At 38.8% G+C, this 27,166-nt stretch overlaps 1 protein-coding gene across 1 annotated transcript in view; it reads left to right on the top strand.

The window, feature by feature from the left end:
* Positions 1-27,166, top strand: part of LOC136107363 (neural-cadherin-like) — a 55,298-nt gene that overhangs the window by 26,525 nt on the left and 1,607 nt on the right. Inside the window, exons 12-32 of the mRNA XM_065848356.2 lie at positions 104-271; positions 867-1,116; positions 1,216-1,343; positions 2,188-2,374; positions 3,127-3,270; positions 4,686-4,969; positions 5,462-7,076; positions 8,858-8,951; positions 10,132-10,316; positions 10,529-10,758; positions 13,744-14,021; positions 14,921-15,135; positions 16,155-16,282; positions 16,858-16,985; positions 19,159-19,282; positions 19,845-20,025; positions 20,899-21,065; positions 21,819-22,083; positions 23,856-24,036; positions 24,970-25,214; positions 26,478-26,632. Of these exons, the coding sequence (XP_065704428.1) occupies positions 104-271; positions 867-1,116; positions 1,216-1,343; positions 2,188-2,374; positions 3,127-3,270; positions 4,686-4,969; positions 5,462-7,076; positions 8,858-8,951; positions 10,132-10,316; positions 10,529-10,758; positions 13,744-14,021; positions 14,921-15,135; positions 16,155-16,282; positions 16,858-16,985; positions 19,159-19,282; positions 19,845-20,025; positions 20,899-21,065; positions 21,819-22,083; positions 23,856-24,036; positions 24,970-25,214; positions 26,478-26,632 (5,352 nt within the window). The remainder of the gene's footprint in view (positions 1-103; positions 272-866; positions 1,117-1,215; positions 1,344-2,187; positions 2,375-3,126; positions 3,271-4,685; positions 4,970-5,461; positions 7,077-8,857; positions 8,952-10,131; positions 10,317-10,528; positions 10,759-13,743; positions 14,022-14,920; positions 15,136-16,154; positions 16,283-16,857; positions 16,986-19,158; positions 19,283-19,844; positions 20,026-20,898; positions 21,066-21,818; positions 22,084-23,855; positions 24,037-24,969; positions 25,215-26,477; positions 26,633-27,166) is intronic.

The following is a 27,166-nucleotide window of genomic DNA, read 5'->3' as shown; positions in this document are numbered from 1 at the left end:
CTAAGTGCCTTTAATTTTATGTATTCATCATTTTGGAAAAAAAAAAAACCTCATCGGCGCCCTGATCCAAACCGTCTGTAACAAAAACTTTTCTACTGTTTAGAGGTCATCTATAATTCGAGAGATTATTGCTATAGATGGAGGCAATAGGAGCAGTAAAGTTGAACTTGTGGTAACTGTTACCAGTGCAAAAAACCAGCCTCCACAATGGGAGAGAGACAGCTATGAAGTTGTTATTCCAGAGAATACTACACGAGATGCATCAGTTTTGGTAAGGTTGGGACAGACTTGTTTGTCTTACTGTAGCTCTAAGGCTATAGGGTAACAGAACATTGCTTATTTGCTTAAATATAGTGAGCTTTTAAAAAATTTTGTGTATTGTAGGAACCAATGATCTGCTATCAGTTTTCTTTCACAAATGCTAATGGTAACCACCATTTTCACTCTAATTTGTATATGTGCAACCACCTTTTAATTTCTTTCCCATTTAGACAACACTATAGGTGTTCCGGTTTTTTGAATGCTACTGCGTTACCTGAGGTTATTATTGGGCTTAAAGTACTTATGAGTTGTTCAGTTTGATGGCTTGGAATGATTAAAGAACAGCTTTATGAATTAACACCAAAATACATATTTTTAGCATAAAAATATGAATAATCAAACATGTAATGACTTGTAAACGCTGGCTGCAGTTGTTTGCAGCCTGGAGGTGTCAGTCAGGGTTAAGATTTGGTATCAGGAAGTACTTGTCCTAGTGTTTTCAGTTGAGAGCTGAAGATCTGAAAGGAGTTGATACACAAAAGCTTTTGGAAGTGTTGCTGTACTTACAAAAGGCTATGATTGTGCAAACTTTTTGAACTGTGCAGACAATCAAAGCAACTTCTCCCCTTGGTGATCCCCGTGTGACTTATAACCTGGAAGAGGGACTTGTGCCGGAGACCAACATGCCAGTTCGTTTCTACCTGGCTCCCAACAGACATGATGGTTCTGCTTCAATCTTGGTAGCTGAGCCACTAGATTATGAAACAACAAAGAGCTTTCTGCTGAGGGTTCGAGCCCAGAACGTTGCTGCAGTTCCTCTAGCAGCATTTGCTACCATCTATATTAATTTAACAGGTGTGTAAGCTGCTTAGTGATGTTATAGTATAATCATAGTACTTTTTTCTCTTTAAAGTGTTATATTTTTTAGTTTATGTGCTCTTTTTGATGTTTCAGATGTCAATGACAATGTCCCATTCTTCACCTCATCTATTTATGAAGCCTCGGTAACAGAGGGAGCTGCTGTTGGGACATTTGTCATTCAGGTGTCTGCCACCGACCTTGACCTTGGTCAGAATGGTGAGGTAAGCAAGTGGGGACCTACATCTTCCGTGATGAAAGGTATGGAATAACTTCTGTATGAACAGTGGCTAAATAGACTAGATGTCTTTAACCTAGAAAAGGGATGACTAATAGGGAAACATGAGATGAAATAAAGTAGTTAATTACATGTTTCTCTGTCTTCCCATGTGAAGAATGCACCTAAAACTAGTAGGTGAGACAGTAAATAAAGAAGAATTACAACCTGTAGTGCAGATGAAAAACTTGCAATAGAATGCTCTGGTTTGGAAAGGTCTACAGAAAGCTAAAATGTAATTGGATAAATTAGTGAAAGAAAAAAATGAGTTAAAGAGTTCTATGAGTTGTAAATCATTGGGAGTACTGAAAACTGAATCCTTACAAAATATGTCAAGTTAACACCAAAAGTGGATGTATTCATTACTGATTTTAAAAACTGGAAATAGGTATATCCATAGAATAAGAGTGCAAGCTGAAGTCAAGTGCATGAAAACATACATATAATAGAGACTAGAACGTGGACCATGATACTGAACTCACCTGTGGCTATTGTATTAACACCTGGGATCTTTAGCTAAGTTTGAGTGCTGTTGCACAAGCGTTGTGTGAACGTGACTTAGTGAACTTGGAAACTGATTAGACAATACCAATTCATTTCTATTTACAGTCAACATGCAAGGAAGTGAACTGACTTTAAACTGGATTGCTCAAGCTGACAGTTTCACCCAGCTTTCTTGGCCCTGATCAAGTTCTCAAACACAAGAATTCTTCCTCTCTTAAATATTTATTTAGGTGTGAACTATCCAACAAAGGAAAGTATAGATTAACAGCTTGTTTTTAATCCTTTAGATAACTTACTCCCTGTTACATGACAGTGGCAGAGACTACACGTATTTTCGCTTGGACTCACAGACAGGCTCAGTATACACTGCCTCAGTGTTTGACAGAGAGAAGAAGGGATCCTATCTTCTAGAAGTCAAGTCAGTCGATGGCTCTGAATCAGCTCGACCTGGAAAACATGGGAAGCCAAACTCTGGTAAGAGACAGATGTCTGTCACAAGCATGATTTTTACCTGGTTTAGTCTGAAAACAGCAGCTCTAAAATGCAAGATTAAATGTCAGTTTCCTTTTTTTCGAAGCGTACTTGTGGAAGAGCATCCATTGTTTTGGTTCTGGATTTTAGTTTTGTTTCACTGTTTGTCTGTGCAGCGGTTCTGTCAGAGCTGCCTGAGATATTTTATGTGATGATCAGGCAAATTTTTTGTTCTGAACTTAAAAGAAAACTAGGGCTTCATAGTTATAGAATATTTCCTAACTAGCAAATATGCACCCGTTATCCATAGGATGCAGATCTTTGAGTAGTGGAGGTATTTCTCTGACTACTGCATATGCTATTGTATTCAGTCAAAAGTAATTATGAAGTATGAAGCAGGAAAGTTCAAGATAGAAAATCCCACTCTCCATTGACAGTTGTGCTTAAATAAAGACTTAAAATTTTGCTTTTGTGGCTTCAGGACAAAAAGTTATGACTAAAAACTGTAAAATTGCCATATTAGGCATCAATTATTCATATATTATCTGCTTAAACAAACTGGATTTGACATTCATTTGATATCAAAGTGCTTTTGAGTAATATTGGTATATATATTGTCCACAACCCTAAGGGTTTGTTTCAGTATTGTCTGCATATTCATCTTCATTTGATGTGCAGCTAGACAGTTTAAGGAATTGTAGCTGACAGAAGTGGCACAGCTGAGTATTTTAATCTCTTGTTTCTTGTCTCTCTAGACACGGCCTACGTGCGTGTTTTTATCAGTGATGTGAATGATAACAAGCCTGTCTTCACTCAAAGTGTCTATGAAGTAAATGTGGATGAAGACCAGGATGTGGGCTCGGCTATCATTACAGTCACTGCTAATGATGAAGATGAAGGTAAAGTATTGGAATTCTCCATAGCTGTGTCTAAAATATTAATGAGTTAATTTCAAGTCACCCAGACATATTTAGTGGTGTTAGAAAGGAAAATGTCTTTTTGTCTCTGGATTTTAAAACTTCTTTAAGTGTGAACTGATTTGACAGGAACATTAGTTCATAACAGAGCTGTGAGGTCTAAGTCAAATAGCTCCCGTTTCAGGAGGCAATGCATTAATGTGGGATGATTTGGAATAATTTCTGTGCCAGCAAATATGAATTTATTATAGATAATATCATTTTCTTACAAACGGGCACCAATAAAAATGTCGTGGTTAACTAGAATGAATCAGATTTGATTTCAGTGAGATTCATTTGCTTTCTCTATGGACAGTATAGTTGTATTGCTCTTTATTTTTTGGTACACACTCTCATATTTGAAACTAGACTTCCTAAATGCATATGATGAGTCTTAGCTATTTGCTTTCTCTACAAATTAGTCAGGTATTCAGCCATAAGTCATGTAAAAGTAAGCATAGAGCTGGTGCTCAGAAATGAGAGTGGGAATGGTACAGACCTCCATCTTTGCGCCATGGTGCACTGCTAATTTGACTTTGCTGTATGGTGAAACCATGCTTTTCTTGTTGCACAAGTCCCAAAGAACTGCTCTGTCAGTTTGCTGTGAAGTGCCAGTACATCCTGGCTGCGTTTGGTTCCTCACCCACTCGATGTTGAGGCAAGTGTGGCGAAGTCATACTGAAGCAGGATTTACCTACTCAGGGAACTTCTGGTTTGTTACTTAGGCTACCTGTAAATCTACTCCATAGTGTTGGATCAGCGGACCTGATGTGGTGTATATATGGCATGGTAATATATATGTATGGTAATGTGAAGGTAGAGCTTGCAGAAAGGCTCAAAGTCTTTACTTGATCTAAAACCATCAGCAAATTCGTACTGCATCTGAAAATTTGAGAAGTTTTTTTTAGGACAGTCTCCTCTGGCTTGATACGTAATTATCCTGTTTGTTGTTTAGGTCTGTGTGTAAATTAATGTGAGTGCAGAATGATTTTGTGGTATGAATATTTTATGATAAATCATTCTTACCTGCTGGGTGTTAGCAAATAAGGATTTGTCTTTTTGATCCCATAGCCTTGACCAGTCATATTGATCCTTCAGTGAATTCTAGGGGTCATAAGTCAAAGCATAATTAATATTTCATTGCAAAGACACATTTTATAATCAGACACAAATTACAATTGGACATAACAGAATTGAAAATGCTGATAAGTAATCTGATACAGTTGCATGTTTTAAAAGACCACAAAACTATAACACCAAAAATCAGTTAGCATATGATTTGTACCTCATCTTAACATCCCGTGTTTTAATCTGCTTCAAGAAATGTGTTTTTTTCTGACACTGTTGGTAATTAACAGGAACAAATGCTAAATTACGGTATCAGATCACAGCTGGAAACACAGGAGGAGTACTTGATGTAGAACCAGAAACAGGAGCCATTTTTATTGCCCAGCCACTGGATTATGAAGAAACCAAAATGTATGAGATTCACTTGTTGGCCTCTGATGGGAAATGGGAAGATTATGCAGTTATCATCATCAATGTCATCAATAAAAATGATGAGACTCCAGTTTTCTCTATCAATGAATACTATGGAAGTATAATTGAGGAACTGGATGGGTTGCCAGTCTTTGTACTTCAGGTAGTGTATGCAGTTTCAGAGATTATAATTTTTCAATGAAAGAACACAGATTACTCTGGTACAATTATGTTAATAATAATCCAACACAGATATATTACTGAAATTTAGTTTTACTGCATTTTTTTTTGTTAGTGGAGGAAGAAAAATAATAAGTAGGATAACCAGGATGGATCATTTGTGATCTTAAAAGCAAATCATTAACATTTTAAAGTTGCTATCAGAATAGCATCACTACATTATCTCTACAAATTAAAAAAAAATATATAATTTTAGTGTTAGAATATTGACATTGTTACTATAGATCAAACCATCTTTACTTACACTGAATCATCCCTCAGCCACCTCTTATTTGCCATTCATCTGACATGTACATATTAATAGCATGTCATATACTTTTGCTTAGACTTCTTTAGGCTGCAGCAATGTACAGGATAAAACACAATCATTGCATGTTTTGTAATTTCTGTGTCTTTGTTTTCAAAACTTTTGTAGGTTATGGCAACTGATCCTGATAGCAATGCAGATGAAGGAGATTTGAGATACTCATTGCATGGGCATGGTGCAGCTGATATTTTCACAATAGATGAGAAAACAGGCAGCATTTACTCACACAAGATGCTGGATCGGGAGGAGAGAGCGCTGTGGAGATTTGTTGTGTTGGCTACTGATGAAGGTGGAGAAGGACTTACAGGATTTGCTGATGTAATTATTAATGTGTGGGATGTAAATGACAATGCCCCCATGTTCACATGCATGCCTGATGGTTGCAATGGGAGCGTCTTTGAAAATTCTCCTGCAGGCACGTTGGTCATGGAAATGGGTGCAGTTGATCGTGATGATCCGAACGTAGGTCTTAATGCTGTCCTGACTTACAGGATAACAGAGAATGTAAAAAATGAGTTTGGTACCGACATGTTTAATATCAATCCCAATACTGGTACAATCCATGTAGCAGGGGGCATGCTAGACAGAGAAAGGACTGACAGTTATTTTCTTACTGTTGAAGCAAGAGATGGGGGAGGGCTAACAGGAACTGGCACCGCCACTATCTGGGTTGCAGACGTCAATGATCATGTACCTCAGTTCACAAAGAAGATGTGGCAGGCAACAATTCCTGAAAACAGTGCCGTCGACTCAGAAGTTCTGCAAGTGTGTGCTACAGATTCAGATGTTGGGGAAAACGCTGACTTAATATTCGGTATCATCGGGGGAGACCCAGATCAGAAGTTTTATATTGAGACAGACAAAGAATGGCAGTGTGCCACTATTCGACTGAAAAAAAAATTGGATTTTGAGAATGCACGTGAAAGGCAGTTTAACCTTACTCTTACAGTGGAAGATCTTGATTTTTCTAGTATTGCAGTGTGTCTGATTGAAGTTGAAGACTCTAATGACCACAGCCCAGTTTTCCTTTCTCAGTTTATTCAGACAAGCCCTTTCTTTGAAAACACGCCCGTAGGTACTACAGTAACCACAGTGAGAGCTACAGACAAGGATTCTGGTTTGAATGGGAAGATTATTTATTCTATAAAGTTGGATTCAGATCCTATGAGACAGTTTGCGGTTGACCAATATGGTCATGTGATTGTGGCAAATACACTAGATCGTGAAGTCATTCAAAAATACAGTTTAGTTGTACAAGCTTCAGATCAAGGGACACCTGCCCGCACTGGAAGTGTTACAGTTTTGATTAACTTGCTTGATGTTAATGACAATGGACCAAGGTTCGAGGCACCATACATGCCTGTAGTTTGGGAAAATGTATTGGGACCTGAAGTAGTGAATATGAACCATACATCAAAATTGCTTCATGCATTTGATCCAGACAGTGAGGAAAATGGGCCACCCTTTACATTTTCATTGCCACCAGATTATCAGAATTCTTTGGATTTTTCTCTCACTGACAACAGAGATAACACAGCGACTGTAACTGCTTTGAGGCCCTTTGACAGAGAAAAACAGAAGGTGGTGTATCTGCCAATAGTTATAACAGATAGTGGGACTCCAGCTATCAGCTCTACGAACACCTTAACCATAACAATTGGTGATGAAAATGACAGTTGCCATGAATCTGGCCATAAGGAAGTCTATGTGCACAGTTACCAAGGTAAGTACTATCTGTATATTATAATAGATTCAATAATGTTACATGGTCTTGCTGTTCTTAATTTTTTTAGTGGTTTACATGTTTTGAAACTGAAACTCCAATTCTGTAAACTACTAAGTTAAGTGGACCAAGTAAAGTATATTTGCAAAGTGGAGACCCTAGTATGTAAAAGATCATCTACAAAAACCTGTTAGCTGTAGACAAGTATATATTGTGCTTGCAGAAAAAGGAGTATTTTTATAAACCAATAAAACCTATTTTCCATTCACTAGTTTTCACCTACACAGAGGAAATTTTTGGTATGTGCACGTGATTCGCAAAGTGTCTGATGCTGAGACATCTGGAGATGAGAATGGCAGAACTGCGGCAGCTTAAGGAAACAAAGGTTCATAGATGAGCCCTACCCATAAATTGCAGACCAGTCCCACCTCCCCCTGTGACTGCCACTCAGTGGCTGAGCGGGATAGAAATCTTGAGGGAGGTTTCTGCTGGCAAGAAAGGATCTGAGAGGAAGCGGGGTCAGTGCATTTTTTTTTTTAGGAGAAGAATAATATTTGGGGTGAAATAAGTGACTGCTTCCTAGAACATGTAGCCTTTGAACTGAAAAAAACCCAAAAAGCTGCTGTTCTGGATGTGTTCCTGAGTGGTGCACAGTAGCTGGTTCAAGCAATTCCTGCGGGAGAGCTGTTCTGTGGTAGCAGCCACAGCACTGTGAGGTTTAACGTTGTAGCAGGAGGGAGCAGAACAAATGCATTCATGTGTCCTCTAAGTGAATGCTTTGCATTTTCTCATCAGAGTGGTTTAGCTGAGGATGAACAGTTGAATAATGTTTTCTAAAATTTGTCTTGAATTTCCATTACTGTATTTTTTCATGAAATTATGTATAAAACTTGGCCTTAAACTAGACTTTGTGACCCTTATTAAGCTTGGTTTATTATGCCTGTCCCCAAATATTCCGTTCCCAGATAGACACGATTATATCTCTGTTATCATTGCGATGGTATAATTTCTCATAAATATTAGAAAAGATTAATCTACAGAAGGTATTTTTGCACTGAGTTATTTTTGTTGAATTCAGTACACCTAAATGAGAAAAAACTGTGACCAGATCCTACCATAGAAATGGGTGAAAGAAGTTTCTAGGGTGGATTGGCTCCAGATTTGAACCTTAAAAATCTTCTATGTTGCTGGATCTTGGATGCGAAATTCTAAGGTTTCCTTCCCTGGAGTTGCTTCTTTTGCTGTTTTAGAACAACTGCTTAGATGTTCCACTTCTGTGTCAACCCACAGGGACCTGAAGAAAGGGCCAGGGACTGGCACAGCTTGGTGTTATCATTGCAATGGTAGAATTTCTCAGTCATGTCCCTTTCTCCCAGCTACACCGCACAGGATGCTCAAGATGCTCTCCCTCTTTTGCTGGATTCCACCAGTGTGCTGTTCAAAATAATAGATTAACAATGAAACATTTGGGGACTAACTCCTGATGTGGTGATTTTTTTGTTTTGACTGAGAATTTGATATAGACCTGTATTTATGTATCAACCTGTTGTTGTTTTGTGTTCTTTTCAGCTTTTCTTCTTTCATGTGACATCCGTAGGGTACTCACCTTTCCAGAACTGGCAGAAATCATTATTTTATGCATTATTTTAAGAATCTTGGACCATAACCATCACCAAATTGAGCAGGAATCTGAAAATAAATGCAGTAATGAATGTGGCGGAATATAAAGTATACTGAAAAGCAAAAATCAAATGCAGATTTATTGTAATTTATCTCAACAGGAAAATGGTCAACAACAGCGCTTGGGGAAGTGTTTGCACCAGATCAAGATGACTGGGACAATAAAACATTTCTCTCTGAAGGAAAACTGCTCAAGTGAGGATTGTATTTGTGTCAAAACGAGTAATATTTATTCTTCTGTAATTATTTTACTCACCATGTATTCTCTGTGTTCAGGATATGCATAAAGCCAGGGCTATTGAGTGTATTAAGGCATGTACCTTCTGAATTCTCTCTTTTTCACTTGAGTAACTAGATAGTAAGAAATTAATGCATGAAACAATTTTTCCAAGAGAATGCAGAATCACACCACGTTGCTGATTTTCAGTCAGATGTCACCATTAATTTATTTAAAAATATGCATTCTGTAAGATGCAATTTAAAAATAGGCAGAGTTTGTAATACTTACTCTCATATGTTAAAGAGGATGGAATACAAATCCGAGATTTAAAAGAGAAGAATGGAGTAATTTCATAAAAAGTGGAAGGGAATTTGGTGATTTCCATTCATGGCTAAATTTACAATTGCATGCGAAAAACATGACTCTTAGATTAATTAAAGGGTTTTTTCTATTAATTGAAATGTTGAATAGGATCCTTAATTCCTTCTCGTACATTATTTGTTCATATTGTACAGTGAGCTGGCTTATAGCGTAATTGTATGGTATTTGAAATGCAGAAAATGGATGTGAAAATGAATGTGAACTTTTGTCTCCACTGTGAATAAGAGTTTAAAAGCTTTACATAGCCCCAAATTAGACCGACTTCCTGCCCATCAGCAGCCCCTGGGCCTGTTTCCATATTAAGGGGTTACTGTTCCATAACAGTGGTCATGGAATATTTCCATCATTACTGATTACTGTCCCTTTGAGGTGGCAAATGAAGGTGGTATCAGAGATTTCACACAGACCTTATCCTGTCCAGATGAATAAATGAGAATCTGGAACAACTTCGTATGGTTTTGTCACTTTCTATTACTTATAGACCTGCTGATGATGAATACGTTGAACCCCATGGTTAACTATACACACTGCTTTTATTCAGGATTGGGAAATTCTGGGGATTTGGAAGTGGCAGAAACATATTTTTATAAGCCCTGCAGATTGTATTTTCTGAATTAAGGTATTTCTCATGCTTCTCTGAGGTTGTTTGCTAATTCCCATAAGTTTTGATCCTATAACCTTCATAGTAACATTTAAGGCCTTCTGAATTGTGCTAATGAATAAAGTTCTGAATTTTGATTTATTAAGGTTTCCGAAATGAAGGTTTATGTCTAGGTCTTTCAGATTAAATCAGAGGACTGGTTCTTTGATGATGGTGGATAACACTCCTCAAGGCATATACAACTTAAAAGTTAGAGTTTCTGATGGAGTTTGTCCTGATGTTATATCTACAGTACAAATCCATGTCAAAGAGCTGGAAGATGAAGCCATACAAAACTCAGCCACTGTGCGTCTATCAGGTTAGTTTTATTTGTTGGTGAGAATTTAGATCAGCTGCATCTGTAACGGAGTGATTATGTGATGTAGGTTTTATTGTATCAGTACTGATTTACTTATCAGTGTAGAACACTTTCTGGTATATTTCCATATTGTTAAATAAGAAATCACTTGAGAAATTAACCTGTGGTCTCCCAGTATTTCATGTTTATGTATTTTTGAATCTCAAACTCAGATGTCACAGCAGAGAATTTCATAAGGAGAGATGAACACGGCAGAACAAGACATGACAAGTTCAAGGAATTACTAGCCAAAATCTTACCTGCTAAGCTTAGTGATGTTATTGTCTTCAGCGTGATGAACATTGATGGTGAACAGACAGATGTAAGATTTGCAGTCCACGATGGCTCAGCTTATTACAGACCTGAGAAGCTGCACGCTGAGGTGGCAGTGTTTAAAACTGAGGTAGGTTCTCTAGGTTTATCATGCATCCATGTAATTCACCCAGATACTGAGGTTGCAAGGTGTGTATCCCAGACCTCAGTGAAAGAATATGCTAGATCAACAGATAGGGCTTTTTTTTGCTTCACTAAGGGCAAAAACAATTGTTAAGCAAGAGCTTAATACAAGCTTTCTCCCTTCTCCTTATGCTCATACATACAGTCATTATATGATTGCACTAACTTCTGGTTCAATAAATATAACCACTTTTTAGTTGCAGAGAGACGGTCCTCCATTCCCATCATGGTACAGTTGCCTGTGATTTCTCCAGTGTTTCATGGTGTGATGTGTCAGAGTTTTGAATACGAAATCAGAATAATCCCAGAAGGAATATGCAGGTTACAATAACAGTTCCATCAGATAAATGAGATGGAGACAACCAATTTTTTAATTGCATTTAACTCACCAAAGGGCAACTTTAAATACAAAGTGACACACTCTCCCAACTTCTTTTACTGTTACAAGGGGAGAATAATTTTTGAATGTAAGATGTTATCTTCCCTTTCTGATGTTCCCTAACTGTCCTACTCTCTTACCAGATCCTGCATGCCCTCCAGCTCAGTTACCCAGACACAGGCTGTCTCGGCCCCACTTTTATTTTCTCTTCTAATCCATATTTTGGCTTTGCTGAAGTCCTGCAGATGCTGCTGAATAGACACTAAAGCTAGTGCCTTGCACAAAGGCAAGATGCCACTGCTTGACTTGTAATTTGCCTTGGACAAGGCAGTGCTTCCTGATGTGGGGCATATAGGAGTTTAATACATGATACATCTTATAGAGGATTTTTCCTGAAGAGAAAACAGCACTGGCTGTTTTTATGAATATGGTAGGGTCTGCCTGATTCTGGGAACCAGAAAGGAATATCCTAACTTCTGTCTTCTGTGATTCTATGAACTTCACCACTTGCCTACATCTGCTGTGTTTTAAATAGTTGTGTGGATTATGAGACTCTTCAGAGTGACCAAGTAGGAAACACCAGAGACAGACAGGATTCATGAAGCATAACTACGGCTTCTTTTGCATATTTATTTAATGACTGCAACAATAATATAGAAAATTGCATAGATTTCAAATATTCTGTGCCATAATGTATGGCGGGTGAATTCATCAAAGTGGTAACACAGGGATTGCTTTACATAGTTTAATGAAAAAATATGTTTGTATTAATTATGCATCACCTTTCAATATTTAATAAATAGCTCTACTGAGTAATCACCGATAATTTACAGAAAACCAATCATAGCTGGAGAATTTCTCCAGTAGTTTTTGTACATGTTGTTTCACTATAAATATAGAAAATAAGTAATTAGCTCTGGAATTATTCATTGAATTGCTAAATAAATAATATGTTTGCATTACCTCCTTGGGATATAGCTCTACAACAACTATTTTTATTTAGCAGAAAAATAATCCATCCTAATACTGTAAGGGACCCGAGGTTGTTTATGTACGCTATGTTTTTCTATAACAGTATTACATAGCGGTCTAAATGTGCCTTATAGACTCTCCATTAATGGTGATAGATGTGAGCAGCAGACACAAAACTGCACTGACAGAATGCATCATGTCATTACGAAGTGTGTTTTCTGCCTCTGGGGATGTATTTTTCAATACATGTTACGATATTTGAGGATATACTGACAATTGATTATAAAGGTCAAAGTTCTTACAAGTGGTGAATTGAGATGACTGCACAAGTAAAATAAAAAAAGCACTTTGGTATTTATATATTCATTTTGGTCTTTTCAAAGCTCATTTTAAAAATATTTGTCAATATTTTATCATTAAAAACCCCCACATTAAATGTATAAATAGAGTCTAATTCTGACCTCACGTTGCTAGTTTTACATTTGTATACCTCAGTGTATACCACTGTGAGAGTAATGTCTCTTGTACTCAGGTTTGGGCACTAAATACACATCATTTTAGGGTACTGGAATCACCAAAACCAAACCAAATTCTGAAGCTTTATAGGCACCTGTCCGAAATCACCAAACAAGTAGGAGGTGGAAGTCTGTTGTGCCGGGACCAGACTTAGTGATAACTCAGTCCAGTGTGTAGGCTACTGGCTGAAGTACAAAAGGTCTGAAATAATAACCCTATCCTCAGGCTTCCTGTGAGCAGCTTGCTGCCCTTTGTGCTTTCTGCTAGTTCTTCTTTGGTCTGTTTGGGTTAGAAGTTGCTAACTGCAGAAAAACTATTACTACGTTACAAGACCTATATATAGAGTGAGGCTCTTTACTTGGGTATTTGGGCTTGCAGGTGTAACCCCAATTAATAAGAACAATGAACTAGCAAAGATTAATGTAGACCTAGACCAGAATACGGTATCCAGTGTGCTGAGTTGACTGCATTTTGTTTCAGGCAGTTTGACATTAAATGTAAGTTCACAGGGCACGAATCAGTAGGCTGAGTCCTAATCGCTGCAGAGTGATCTTGTCAGGTCTCTGTCTGTGGACATTATTGACTGCAGCTCAGCCCTGCATTTTTGTGTCTGTATCCTTATGTGTGACAGAACGTAAGAAATCACACTGGGTATAACCCACAAGGAAGGATTTTTATCCCGGCTTGAGCTAAAACCTGCCTGTTGCTATCAGAGTGCAGAGAAGTGTGATGCAGAGGACGCAGCTCAGAAAGTGGAGTGTATCTGCTCTCAGAGCTTTGGCCCTTGAAAGCGTTTTTAGGAAAGTTCAGATTTAGGATGTTCACAGTCAATTGTGTCAATGGTTAAGATTTTAGGACATACTGCTACTTTAAATTTTCCAGATTTTTTCCAGTATTTGTTAAATCATTTTACTTGCCTGTATAGTCAGGGATGTAACTAATTAACACTCAAGAAACTAAGACTTCCATCAAGTCTACGAGGACTTCAGTTTTTCAGAAATCAAGGAGTAAGTAAAAGCATTCATTAGGAAGAGACTGGTGATGCGTGAAACTCTCTTCTCTTAGATCCAGTCGGCTTTACAACTGAACATCTCACAGATCGATGTGGATGAATGTAGGAGTGCAAACTGTAGTGAGGGCAGTGGTTGTACAAACTACCTCACGGTCAGCGACACCCCAACAGTGACGGATACTGGAAGCGTGTCGTTTGTCTCGGTAACAACCACCATCAGTGCACTCTGCACCTGTTCAGCTCGGGACCGAGTTCATCAGCCTTGTTCCTCCTACCCTCGGAGCCCTTGTCTCAATGGTGGGATGTGTATTGACACTTTGAATGGTTACAGGTGAGGAAAATTCTATTGCAGATTATCTTTTTTCTCTTCTATTTATAAATTGTTGAGTAGAGCTTGCAAGATAGAGGTCTTAAATCATAAATGTACTTCTAACTGAAGGAGAAATGAAAAACCCACGAGCGCACTGCTATGTTAACCTGATGACAACAGGGTCTTCAGTAACAGCCCAGTAATGGTGCTGCAGTCCTGGAAGTAGGGGAAATAGTGTGCGAGTAGGAAAGGAAACCCTAGGGGAAAAACAGTGATATAATTGACATGTGTCATCTTTTTAAGATCATCTAAACCAATACGAAGGAATGGGAAGTGTGCTCTGTTTTGATTTGTTGTTTTGGTTTGTTTTTTGGTGTTTTTGTGTGTGTGTGTATGTGTGGTTTTTTTCCTAGAAATTAATAATAAAGTTGAATATCAGTGGTAGCAGCAGGGAGGTAGTGGGAGTGAAATGGCGTTTAAACAATGGGTAATAAAGAGCTTAGAAAACATTAGATAGGAAACGTGCTTTATTATCGCACAACCTGGCATGCACCAGTATTCCTTTAGTGAAATTATACTGGTTTATTCTATATAGGAATTACGCCCCTAAGTTTTCTCTAATAAATTGATGAATTGATATTTAGTGTTCTACGTTACTTATTTAATGAAATAATTAATCTCTCTCAAAAATACTTGTTTGTTTCTTTGTTTTTTGGCTGAAGATAGTATAGTGGATAAATACGATGTGTACTCTTTCAGTATTTTAATAAATGCCAAGCACCCCTGAGACTCTGCTAAAATCTTTATTGTTCCACTGTTATTTTTCTATTGTGATTTAAGTGCTACATTTGTTGCATATAAAACCAAAAAGTTGGACATTGGGGGATTTTGACTATTTTTTTGTGTTTGTGCTCTTTCAGATGTCTCTGTCCTGCTTCCTTTCATGGACCAGAGTGCCAGCAGACGAAGCACAGTTTCCATGGCAATGGTTACGCATGGTTTCGGCCCATCAGGCCTTGTTTTGAAAGCTCACTCTCTCTAGAGTTTATTACTGTGGTTCCAGATGCGCTTTTACTATATAGTGGTCCTTTATCAAATCCAGAACCTGGGAGTACAGAAAACTTCATTGCAATAGGTACTTCTGCAAAATGTTGAGAAAAAATTAACCATCTTTTGGGAATGGGTTGCTTGGGAATAGTGTAGTAGTTCAAGTATTAATTCTGTTTTCCCTTCTTATGAGGTAATTTATTTTCTGGTTTGAAAATATTTTGAAGCATTTCCTAATAGGTTGGTCTGTTTTTGCTGTCTATTGTAGTCTGCACCTATGGCTTTAGGTCCATCACAGAGTTATAGAAATCAAGGAGAAAGCAAAATAGAATGGTATCTATATAACTAATCTCCTTAGGTAAACTGTAATGCTGTAAAGGAATGTAGTTACTTTGAAGATAGGTATTGCAAGATTAATGCCGTCTTAGTTCCGTGTCATTCTTATCTAGTTTGGTGAAGAATCCACTAAAACTGCTTTCGGTCTTGGGGCATTTTTGCACTTTTTTTTTAAAACAGGCAATGATTTGATGGATTAATCCAGGCCCAGCACAACACTGCAGGAAAATTTATACACAAGTATACACATTTATACAATTTATACACATTACTTTCTGTTGACACATATTTAAAAGTTTACTATTGCTTTTTTTTTGGTGTGAATTGATATACAAGATGCATGCAATGCTTGGTATTTTATATTTTCATAATTAATTGAAAGGTAATGTTACTGAATATTGTTAAACCATTAACCTCTTTTTTTGCTTTGTTTTGCAGTTACTTGTAAATTTGAGTAGAAGATGGGAGGGAGCAAAACCTACATGTGTTAATTGTTTTAGAGCATTATATAATTGCATATTGTTTATCAGGAATTAGCTCCAGTGTTTTGACAAAGAAGTGACACCATCTAAAGTATAAAAAGGAATACTATATTGGAGGAGTGTTTCAGCATAATTGAAGTCATAGAATAGAATTCCAGTTATTTCTGTAGTGAGCCCCACTTCATGTGCATAGCAATAACCACCAAATCAGTACAGTCACTAACTGCTAAAATATCCAAAATAAAAAGATTCTCGTAGCTGAATTTAATGAATTTTCCTGTTGTATCAGAACTCTTTGGTGGTATTCCTGTGCTGAAGATGAGCCATGGCTCAGGTTTGGTGATGCTGCAGTTTCCAAGTCACCTGAATGTAGCAGACAAAAAATGGCATCAACTAGAAGTCAGAATCAATGGTCAGGTCAGTGTTTCATTATCTTTCCACATCAGGATATGTATGTTCCCAATAGCATTTGCCTGTGCAGAAACAGGAGAGCAGAAAAGAAGAGACCGGTTAATTATATGTATTATTCTAAGTGTGCTTGTAGATTTGATTTTCAATTCCAAATCTGCATATGTTGTAATCCATATTCTGGGATAGAGAAGTCTTTTTTTCCTGCTTTTTAGGCTCTGCAGCACACGTGGAATATGGAGAAATGCTTAGTTGTAATTTGCATATTCAGCACACACATTTGGACACTGAAATCAATAACCTATGCACAAAACCCAGATAATTATTTATTTGAAAATGCAGTTACAGTTTTTGTGAAAATGGTTAAACTACTCTGAATTAAATGCAGAGTTAAGTGTCTTCTTCTGTTAAATGGTTCCATTTTGGCTTTAGTCTTCATTGCAAGATGTAAAAGAGAACAGGAAAAAAGCCCAACACTTTTTGCTTGGTGGTATCCAAAAAAAGAAAAAGATGAAAATTTATTATAACTTGTTTATTGAATTTTACAGGAATGTTTAATTCAATAATCGTGTTCTTTGGTGTAGGATGTTCGGTTCACTTTGGATCGTTGCAGTGCAGCTGTTGTTTCGGAGATAGAAGGTGTAGGTAAATGGCTGTCTACTGAAGATCGTACAAATTGTGAAGTCTTTGCGTCTGTTCCACAAAGACCAAGGTGCGTTTCTGGGAATTCTGGGGATTCACTGAAAGACAGTTTATGCTGAGGCCTTTGAACATTTTACCTCTGAAACTGAAGCAAAGTTATTAACAACTAGGAGCATAAAACCAGTTTCTTTTCTCCAGGCCTTCTGGGCCAAGTCTGGATGTTGAAGCGCTAAACAAATGTTAAGGCAGCAATCTTCCTCTGGGTAGTGTTGCAATGCAAAATGACAACCCAGGAACATTGTGTGCTAGTACTGGAGCTTTTGTGGGCACTGTGTACCATCCCTTACCCACAGGATTTCTCCCACTTTATTTATCAAGTCACTGTAAGCCTGCTCTTGAAAACCTCACAGGTCACTTGACATCTTAGTGGCAATAACTCTGGATCTTCAACCAGTCTGCTTGGTGTAACGCTGAGGGTTCCTGCTGACAATGCTTCATGAACGTACGAAGGCAGAGTAACACGTCAGGGTCTCCAGTTGATCTAAGGTTACTGCCTTGATAGCAGAGTCAGAGGAGTTGCTCTTGTATCTGTACCTCAGCTGTTTACTTCACAGCCAGGTGTTACCTGTATAAACAGCTGATTAAAGTGGGCTGGTGCTGGTGTGCCTGGCTGTGGGCTGCAGCGTTTCATGATGAGACATACAATCCATCTGGGTTTGATTTCTAGCCAAGTAGTACAGCCAAGATGTGATAATGGTTCTGGTGGTTTAAATTGCTTGTACTGTTGGGTCGGCCCTTAGCCTCAGTTAAAACTAAAAACGTGGAAAATCATATTCAAAAAGCAATTATTAGATTCAAAGCAGAAGAAGGATGTGTTTGGCTGCATTCTGCAAGGCTTTGGATTCAGTATCTTCAGTCCTTTGGACTGATGCTTACTGCCTTGCTGATGACACTGCGCTGGCAGAAATGACCAGTATGTTGGAGGGCATGGCTTGGAATTAAAAATTATCTTGGGAAACTCAATATAGGACCTGGAAATACACTGTATTTTTCCTGTATGACAAGGGCCCAAGTACTGCATGTAGGCAGAAAAGACCAGCCTCACCAGTCTTGAGAAGGGAACAGCTGCAGGATGAGGATGGCAGTCAGCAAGCGAATCAGCAATGCCATGTTAACTTGAAAACAGCAAACACTACACAGTAATACCGCCAACATAAGTAGATTTCTAAGGCATGGAAAGTAATTCTTTGACTCTGGTTAGGACTGTTGGGCCACAGCTGGAGTCCTGGGTGCAGTTTGTGCACCGCAGCACGGGACAGATGTTTAACAACTGGGTACAGTCCAGAGCAGAGCAGTGGCTGTAATCAGCTTGCCTTGAGAATAAGGCTTATTGAGAATGAAGGAATTGAGGTCACTTAACTGAAAGGAAAACTGAGGAGGGATGTGATAAGTCTCAGTGTCTATAGAAGAATACTACAAAGAGGATTTGGACAATCTTTTCTATACAGGGCCTTAAGTTACAGTGAGAAATATTCAGGTTATATTTTAGAGAAACCTTTGTATTAACAAAGATACTTGAGCTGTGGAATAAATGGTCTCAGCAAGTGTGCTGATTAGCATTGGGACTAAGCCCTGTCAGCAGATGCACGGAGCCCTCTTGGGCACACAAAAAAGGGAAAAATGTAAGAAGAAATGAAAAAAAAGATTGAATTGATAACTCAGGAAAAAGAAAACTCTCTGAGGACTAAAATATGTGGAATTCTTTGGCTCAGAGAGATCATTGGGAGACATTGCAGACTGTGAACATGTGTACTGTACCTTTTAGACCACATGGACCCAACTTTTAAGCTTTTGGCCTCTATCATGCACAAAACAGTTTTTGTTGTTGTATTCCTACAGTATGGGATGAATGTGTGCATGCAGAAACAGAGAATATGGTGTCTAGAACATCCCAGCTGTTCCTGACTCGAACACACACATACATGAATTGCAATAGTGTCCCTCAGTTAAACTCCCAATAGACTCTGCTGTCATGTTTAAAAAATAAATTGCCCTTTATTTTAAGGGGTCTGCTTCTGCTCACTGACTGTATTTTAGAGAAAGAAGTAGATAAAATAGTTGCATTCTTTGTTATTTTATAAAACTTCTATTTGGAAATGCAGTGAAGATATTTATGTGCCTTATTATATAATGTCTATGTTTGAAGGCCAATTCACATCTATTTTATTAATTTATTTTTAAAGGTATTTGAATGTGAACTATGTTCTGCAGCTGGGTGGTGTGAAGGAGTCGTTACCATATTCCTACCCACAATTGCTACACAAACATTTTTCTGGTTGTTTGCGCAACTTAATCTTGGATACTCAGGTAGGAGAAGCGTAGCCTTTTGCTTTAGCAAAGGAGTAAACTTCTTTATTAAATTTTTGAGAGATTTGTATTATACCTGAAACTTTTGCTTCCATTAATCTATTCAATACCCATGTGCATCAGTGTAAAATACAAGAAAATTCTGGACTTTTCTGTCATAATTAGAATAACTACCTTGAAAAATTAGTTCTCAGTTACAAACAGATATATTTGTGAGCCAGAAAGCGTGTCTTTGTTTATCTCCTGCTTCATGTGGCTGTCTTCAAAACTTCTTTGTGCATTCAGGGAACCTGTGAATGGCAAATGTATAATGGCATCATATATTTATGCCAGCTGTCTGCTTTGTTAGGAAATACTTTTTGCTTTCACAGCCAGTTGGGTTTATTCAAAGGCAAAATATTGTCTTGATACAGTAAGTTGAAATCTGAATGTCAAAAAGCAAACTTAGCATCTTAAGCAATGCAGATGAAGAACAGACTGTTATGTGGTATAGCTGTTTCTGCTTAAGAACAAAGCATGTTTCTTAAATAATATTTTGATGTCATACAATTTTCTCCTCAAGGTTTATGACCTGCAGGCTCCTGCGGAGTCTCTGAACAGCTTCCCTGGCTGCTCGCTTACGGATGGGAGCTGTGAGACCCTGGGGATTTCTTCCTGCGGTGTTCATGGGAGGTGTCTTGCAGACTGGGGCTCTTTCGCGTGTCATTGTTTGCCGGGTTACTATGGCTATCGATGTGATAAAGGTGAAGTCTGGTTTTCTGTTACGTTACTGATAGGCTGTTAAGTTTTACAATACAGAAAATTTAAAATGTTTGCAGATAATGACTGCTGAGGTGGTTTCTGATGTTTACATTGTGTAAAGCCATATTTCAGTGTAGTTGCCTGTGATTTTTAACAATTTATTTTCTAATTCCCTTTGAGAAATTACTTTCTCAGTATCAGATAATTTCTTTAGTTTCAAGGGTGTTTGTGCACTAATTGTATAACGTAGGCTGCATTTCAAAGAAATTTTGAACAAAATTATTTGTTCTTATCACATTTTTTTTGGATTTGCATCTGTTTTCACTTCCAGAAATACCTAATAACCTAAAGCTTAAATGTGAGTGCGCCAGTACCACTTTCTGTGCAGAATTAGAACTACACTGCAAGAGTTGGCAATTACTCCTCTTGGTGTCTGCAAGAGACTCTCTTGGTGAAAGGATCTGTGCTTTTGGTATAGAATGATCTTTTCTTTAGCCCTCATGGAGCCAAATTTTATAGCAAGAAGACAACTCTAAAATAGCAGGTTGTGGTACTTCGTACTTTGTCTGCAGACTCTTGTCTTGGCTGAGCTTCTGCTTTCCTGCTGTCATCCCATGCGAGCATTGTAAGGAGGAATATTAGCAGGATGAAGACAGGAGTGAGATCACCTCTTTACAGAGGAAGATGAAGTGGGAGAGTGACTGGGGAAGTTGTGGCCATAGATAAAGGGACATGTCCCGAAAGACAAGTTGGCTCATGGATCCATGCTGTGCATTACAACTTTTACTTTCAACTCGTATTATGAAAATAATGGAAACAATAATACTTCCCTCTTCCTACAAAATGGTTTAAAGGTCTTTATCCTGTCTTTGTAGTTGCCAAGGAATATACATTTGGGCCAGGGAGTCACATTCGCTACCAGCTTCCCGTCAGTGTGCCAGCCCGTCGGACGCTGTTTGAAGCCATGATTAGGACACGGCAGCCTGACAGTGTCATCGCAAGCATGTTGTCTCAAAAGAAGGATGAACACATCACCCTACAGGTGAGCTAGGCATCCCGGACAGCAATAGCGTAGTTAAATCAATGCCAGTGAATAGTAAGCCCAGAGAAACATTAGCTTAAGAGTTGGAAATTGAACTGCAAACCTTATGCTAAGCACAAAAACTTCGTAATTCTTTCTATGGGCACTTACAGATCTGATCCTTCACTTAAGATACTGACCACATAACCATGGTATCCCATTGGATTTCAAATGAATTTATTGCCAGTTACAGTGAAGTATAGTTTGCTGTTGAGGATAGGATGAGCAGTGTGTCTGCCCTGGTGTCCTGTTCAGCTGTGGTCACAAGTGACTGATTCTTTATCATTCAGTGCCCGTAGCAGTTCTAATGATGTCACTCTCAACGCGACAACCTGTTCATTTTACACGTACCGCTGCATGAGTCACCTCTTCAGCTAAATTGGTTTGAGCTGTCAGTGTAGAAATGATACACCAGATTCGTAACCATTTGAAGAACCCCATAGATTTGTCCAAGACAGAAGCAGGGTAAAATTACTCTGAGTTACATACTACTGTGACTATAGTGCTACTCGTATGTAGGTTGTCTAGTCCAGTAGCACCTGAAGTATCTTTATATTACACTGTATGTGCAGTGGAAACATACCGTAAATTTAAACAAATGCTTTAAGAGTGATGACATACAAGCCTTAGTTCAAGTAATGTGACTGTTACAGGTCAACACAAAATGTCAGGTGATGACTTTTCTTTCTTACCACTTTGTTAATTGTCCACAAGGTTGTTCAGGGATTCTTAGTGGTCTCATATAATCTGGGTGATGGAGACTATTCTGTACACCTTCCCTCCTACCACATCGATAATGGTGAATGGCATCATATCACACTGGAGAGAATTGAAAATCAATTTACTCTTCGCCTTTATGAAGGAGGTGGGAAGAGAGAAATCCTGAAAGCAGCAGGCGTGTACAAAGAGATTGTGATTGATCCCAGCAGCTTGGTCCTTGGAAACACCTACCCATTCAATCCAAACAAGAGTTTTCAAGGTGAGGAATTACTGATCTCACTGTTCAGAATGTGGATGTGTAAAATGAAGGTTTATTGGTACTGTGTGAGCATACTGCGAGAAGCTTTCTTGTATATGTAGGGCCCAAAGTAAACAGATTTCTTGCATGACACTTTACAAAAGGGACAAATAAACTGTTCTGACTAGGAAAAAGATACAACAGGGAATTATGTGCAAATGCTGTTAGCTACTGGACTTAGAACGAAGATGGTAACCTCTTCACACAACTGTATGTAGAGGATTTGTAACTACAGATCCAGACTTCCCCCAGGTGGACCGTGGATGGTTCAATGCATTAGACACACAGAATTGGTTCATTGCCTGGGTCTATCCTGTCCATTCAGCAGCTGTCCCTGCACTGAAAGGAATATTTCCCTTTTATGCACACTGCATAGCACACAACAAGCTCTAGCTTATTACCTTTATGCATTACTTTTGTATTATTAGATTTTACAGGCACTCAGTTGAAGCATTAACTAAAATTAGAAATGGTCTATTGAATTATAGCTAACTATTTAAATTTTTAGCAACTGAGTGGAAAAAAGCATAATGCCTGTTTGTTTGTTTGTTTGTTTTATTAACAACAACAACAACCCAAAACCACAAGAAAACCAATCAACCAACCAAAACCCCACCAGTTTTCAAACTGAAAGTTCAATAGTTACAAGATGGAGAAATGTAATGAAACATAAGGCTAAGCTGCCCTCAGTTGGCAGCTCAGCCTGAAGTCATAGTATGAGTATCCACAGTTACGCAGCACATCTTTTATGTCGACAAGACACACACCATTACTTGGTTAAATGCGCCTGGTATCCGTCCATCACTTCTCTCTCCTGTGCCTTTCACATCTTTAACCAGATTCTAGTAAATCCATTTGAATCGAGGTGGTGATGTTTTCACCAGATAAGAGTATTTCAGTGAGTAACACAAACGTGCAAGGAGAGAACATATAAAATGTGTATGCATTAAATAGAGCGATAACTTACAACATAAGTGTACCATAAATTATTTAGAAAAAGATTGTTTTCTATTGTTTCACTAGAAGTATTCCACTAACTAAAGCTTATGGTGAGAAGTAGGGACCATACTTTGAATTTTTATTTATGGGAGCAATAGTATTTTTTTAAAAGTAAATACATATTAAAAGTCAAAATGTTGCAGGAAGATTGTTTTAATTAGGACAATTAATGGTGCTGTTAAGCAGCCAAAACTTGAAGGGCTTTGATGTTGTAAAATGTATTTAATTCTAAAATGTTCTTAAAAGTATGTGCTTTTAAGCTGAGGCACCTCGTGCATACAATATTAATGCCACATATCTTCAGTACAAGATTTATATTAGTGGCCCAAGGCTGTTTCACAATTATTTGTGGTTTGCTCTTCTGTACAGTTAAGCTGTGAACTACAATTAAAAATTGACCAAACCCAGTTTTTACTGGTACAGATTGAAGAATATAACAGAGTTTCCACAATACTTGGAGTTTTCTGTTGAAAACATAGTGAAGGATTACATGTTCCACTGCCTTGAACACAAGCAGAGAGGGGCGGGCAGCAGCACTTGGTTCTTGTGGAAAACACTGGAAATATTCATGAAAACTTTAATGAATTCAGCCAAAAACCAGAGGACAATGCTATGAAAGTCCTAGATATAAACTTTGGCAGCCTTTGTTGAACACAAACTGCCAAATCTTACAGCTGCTTCAAATCATTCTTGCTGGATGGCTTTTAAAACAATCTCTTTGTGCCTTGCCTCAGGATGTATGAAGGATGTCAGATTTAATAACTACAGGATCCCTCTGGACACGCACGGGAAGGAGCTGGTGTCAGTATTAAGTGCCCAAAGCATCACAGAAGGCTGCTCTTCAGAGGCTTGCAGGAGTAACCCCTGTACCCAGGAATTCATTTGTGTTGATTTGTGGATGACGTATGAATGCAGGTAAGTGGGGGAAATACACAAAACACTCCGGACTCGGGTGTGAAAGGGCGGATGCTGAAGCAGTGTGCGATTTGAAGGCTGCCACTGGCAGTCTTAACAGATCAGCTGATCCACAGCAAAGCGCCAAGCCAGATGCCTGTGTGGGCATCAGGTTACTCAGAGAACGCTCTTCTTCTAGGTACTGCCCTTAGCTGATGTAAGTCTGTGTTATCTCCGTTGATTCTGTAACAATGACGGCTGCTGTCTTAACGGAAAACACTTAAAGAACAGCAGCAAATCCACTGTTTGTCAACCCTGAAAATGAGGAAAAAAGGGTGTGTTAGCTGGAGTGGAACCCTAGCATGGCTGCCTGTCCTGGGGAGCTGGTGCCGTGCACTGTGCATGTGCGTTCTATTGGTCCTGGCTTCTTAAACTGTCTTAAGCTGTGACCTCTGCTCCCTGACAGGCCACCCGAGTTGCGTTAGAAGCATTAAGCTCAGAGATTTTGTGTGTGGCTGGGGCTGAGGTTAGGACAGCATTGATTCAAGTTAGTTGTGCTGTGAAAACACACTTTAAGCGTTCCCGACTGCCATGGTCCACACAAACAGGTTTTCTAGAGATGTACTTATTTCTGGAAATCCATTGTGGTAGAAACACAAAGAACACAGAATAGCTTGTCCTGCCTAGACAGAACTGCAAACCCTAATCTGGCTATTTTTCCAAGGGTAATCTTGCAGAGGCCTGAAAGCCCCAGATGTTAAGGGTTTGAAGTTGTGGTGCTCATTACTGCATGACTGCTTTGGCCTGTAATTATTCTAAGTAACTTACTTGTAGTAGCCACTTCAGAAACTCTACATAGAGTGTCATCAGAGACTGGTTTAAAATCTTAAAGACTGTCTTTCATGCGTACTGTTCTCCAAGTTGAATGGTTTCGTTTTGCCTTTGTCTTTTCAGTTGCCCTCCAGGACACATGATGACGGAAAACGCCACTGGCAGACACTGTGTCTACACCGCATGTGCAAAACGGCCCTGTAACTATGGGACCTGCATCTCGCAGTCACCAACCAAGTTCCGATGTCACTGCCCTGATGGCTACACTGGACGTAACTGTGAAGTCACGCTGGCGGTCTTTCACAAGGATACAGGCCTGAGCTTTAGTTCCATGTTTGCCATCTGCATTTGCTTTTTGGCGCTGTTAGGTAGTTACGGCAACTACATCTTGTATTACCTTTGGTGAACTCATTTGTCTGTCTTGTCCTGAATAGTCGTCGTCTCATCCTCCTGCTGAAAAACTAACTTTCCTAATGGAGACTTCTCTGCCTTCATTTCTTTGCCATGGTCTCAGCTCCATCAGGAACTTATTTTTCACCCCTGTGTGCATATATTGCTAAGTGAATCAACATTTGTGAGCGATGGGAAGTCTTTGCAGTTTTATTTTCTGCACATTTTCACTCCATTGCTAAGGAACTGTTCAGATGCATAATTGGAAGCAAATTCAATTGAACGGCAAGTGGAAACTGCTACCAGATCAGCATGGTTTAAACTACTACTGAGCGTGAAAGAGATTTTTCAGTCTAGGAGAAATATTCTGTCGGATAGGAAAACACGTTGTCAGACAGGAGCAGTCTCTTGTGTCTGATCAGTTGTGTTACAGCTCCGAACTGCTGCTTTTGGCTTCCTCGAGCATTTTCAGGCTTAGGCACTGGGTCTTAATCAGAAGAGGAAAGACAAAGGAGGATCTCACTAGTGAGGAAGGATCACATCTTTGAGTCCTCCTTGTTTATTCAAATTTCCTGGAAGTTTGCTTGACTAAGAACATAGGATTTTCTCATGGCTTTTACAGGGTTAATCAAGTTTCACTTAGAAGTCCTAGTGAGAGTATGAAATGCTCAGTATCTGATGTTGAAGCTTTTACAACTGTGTGTAAAATGCACCTAAACATTTACGAAAAATGTTTAAATTCATGGATGCTAAGGCAAAATGTGCCTGATTTTTTTTCTAGTAAAAACGTGTAAAAGTCATTTCCTCTTTTGTCTTGTGTCTTCTTGTGCTTCATTTCTGTGTAATTGTATCTGTTACTGTCAACAACTTGGTTTTTAAGTGCTACCTCTTTGTGTACATTTTCTCTTTAATTCAATACAGTAAATAGGTCTCTGGACACTGCATGGGTCATTCAGTTCTTCAGTTATGCTTATAAGAGCTTCGAAGTTGTACTTTAAAGGGTATTCTACAATGCTCATTAAAGGCCTTTTTTCTGTCTTTGTTTGCTTGTAACTGCACTGAAGACTGCAAAAATTAAACATTAGCTGAGAAACACAAAACTGCAGCCTTGCTGGCGCTGAGTGCAACCAGCGCTGCGCTCCTCCCGTGCAAGGGCTGCGGTCTGAGCCCCCTGCAGCACTCCTGGAGACACGTTTTATTGCTTTCTGAATGTCCTGTTTTGCTCCTGTGTCTTCGCACAGCTCTGTTCAGTGCTGTATTCTGGTGGGCTCGCTGGAACGCTCGCAAAGGTCTGAATGGAGGAGTTTACCACGTATCTGTGAATCCTGAGGATATGGAGGACTTCAGAGAAAATATCCTCAACTACAATGAAGAAGGAGGTGGGGAACAAGACCAAGTAAGGATCACTGTGTTACGTTACAATTAAGAGGTGGCTCACAGTGCTAATGAAAATGTATCTTATGCTTTTTCTTTCTAACTGAGGACCTTAGTTTTGTTCTGCTGATTCATTACTGCAAATGGTAATGTATTATTTGCAAGGTTATGTACACAAGGGTGTATGTTTCTTAAGCAGAGATAAGTGCCTATCAATTTTTAATTTGTCTTACAGCAAGTGATCCTATGTGCGTATTTAAAAGTGCTTGTGGGGGTGAGTTTAGCAGGAAGGAACTAACAGCTGATGGTTTGGGTTTCATGGCTCAGGAGCCGCTGAGGTTCCCAGTGGTAATGAGTGCTGTGGCACCAAGGGCTTGAGGAGCCTGATGTAAACTGATTGTTACAGGCAGTCCCCTTCTGGGGAAACACAGCACTTATTCTGACTTGTTAAGAAACTGAGGGGCTATGTTTGTTCCTCTTAAGCCATAAAGCACATGGTGGTGGTGGAAAAACCTTTTTGTATTTTTCTGGTTTGGACAGAACTACACCAGTGAAC

Source organism: Patagioenas fasciata, chromosome 13, assembly GCF_037038585.1.
Source record: "Patagioenas fasciata isolate bPatFas1 chromosome 13, bPatFas1.hap1, whole genome shotgun sequence".
Classification (NCBI taxonomy): domain Eukaryota; kingdom Metazoa; phylum Chordata; class Aves; order Columbiformes; family Columbidae; genus Patagioenas; species Patagioenas fasciata.
Note: the sequence above shows the minus strand (reverse complement) of the source record. Positions and strands in the feature narration are given on the sequence as shown.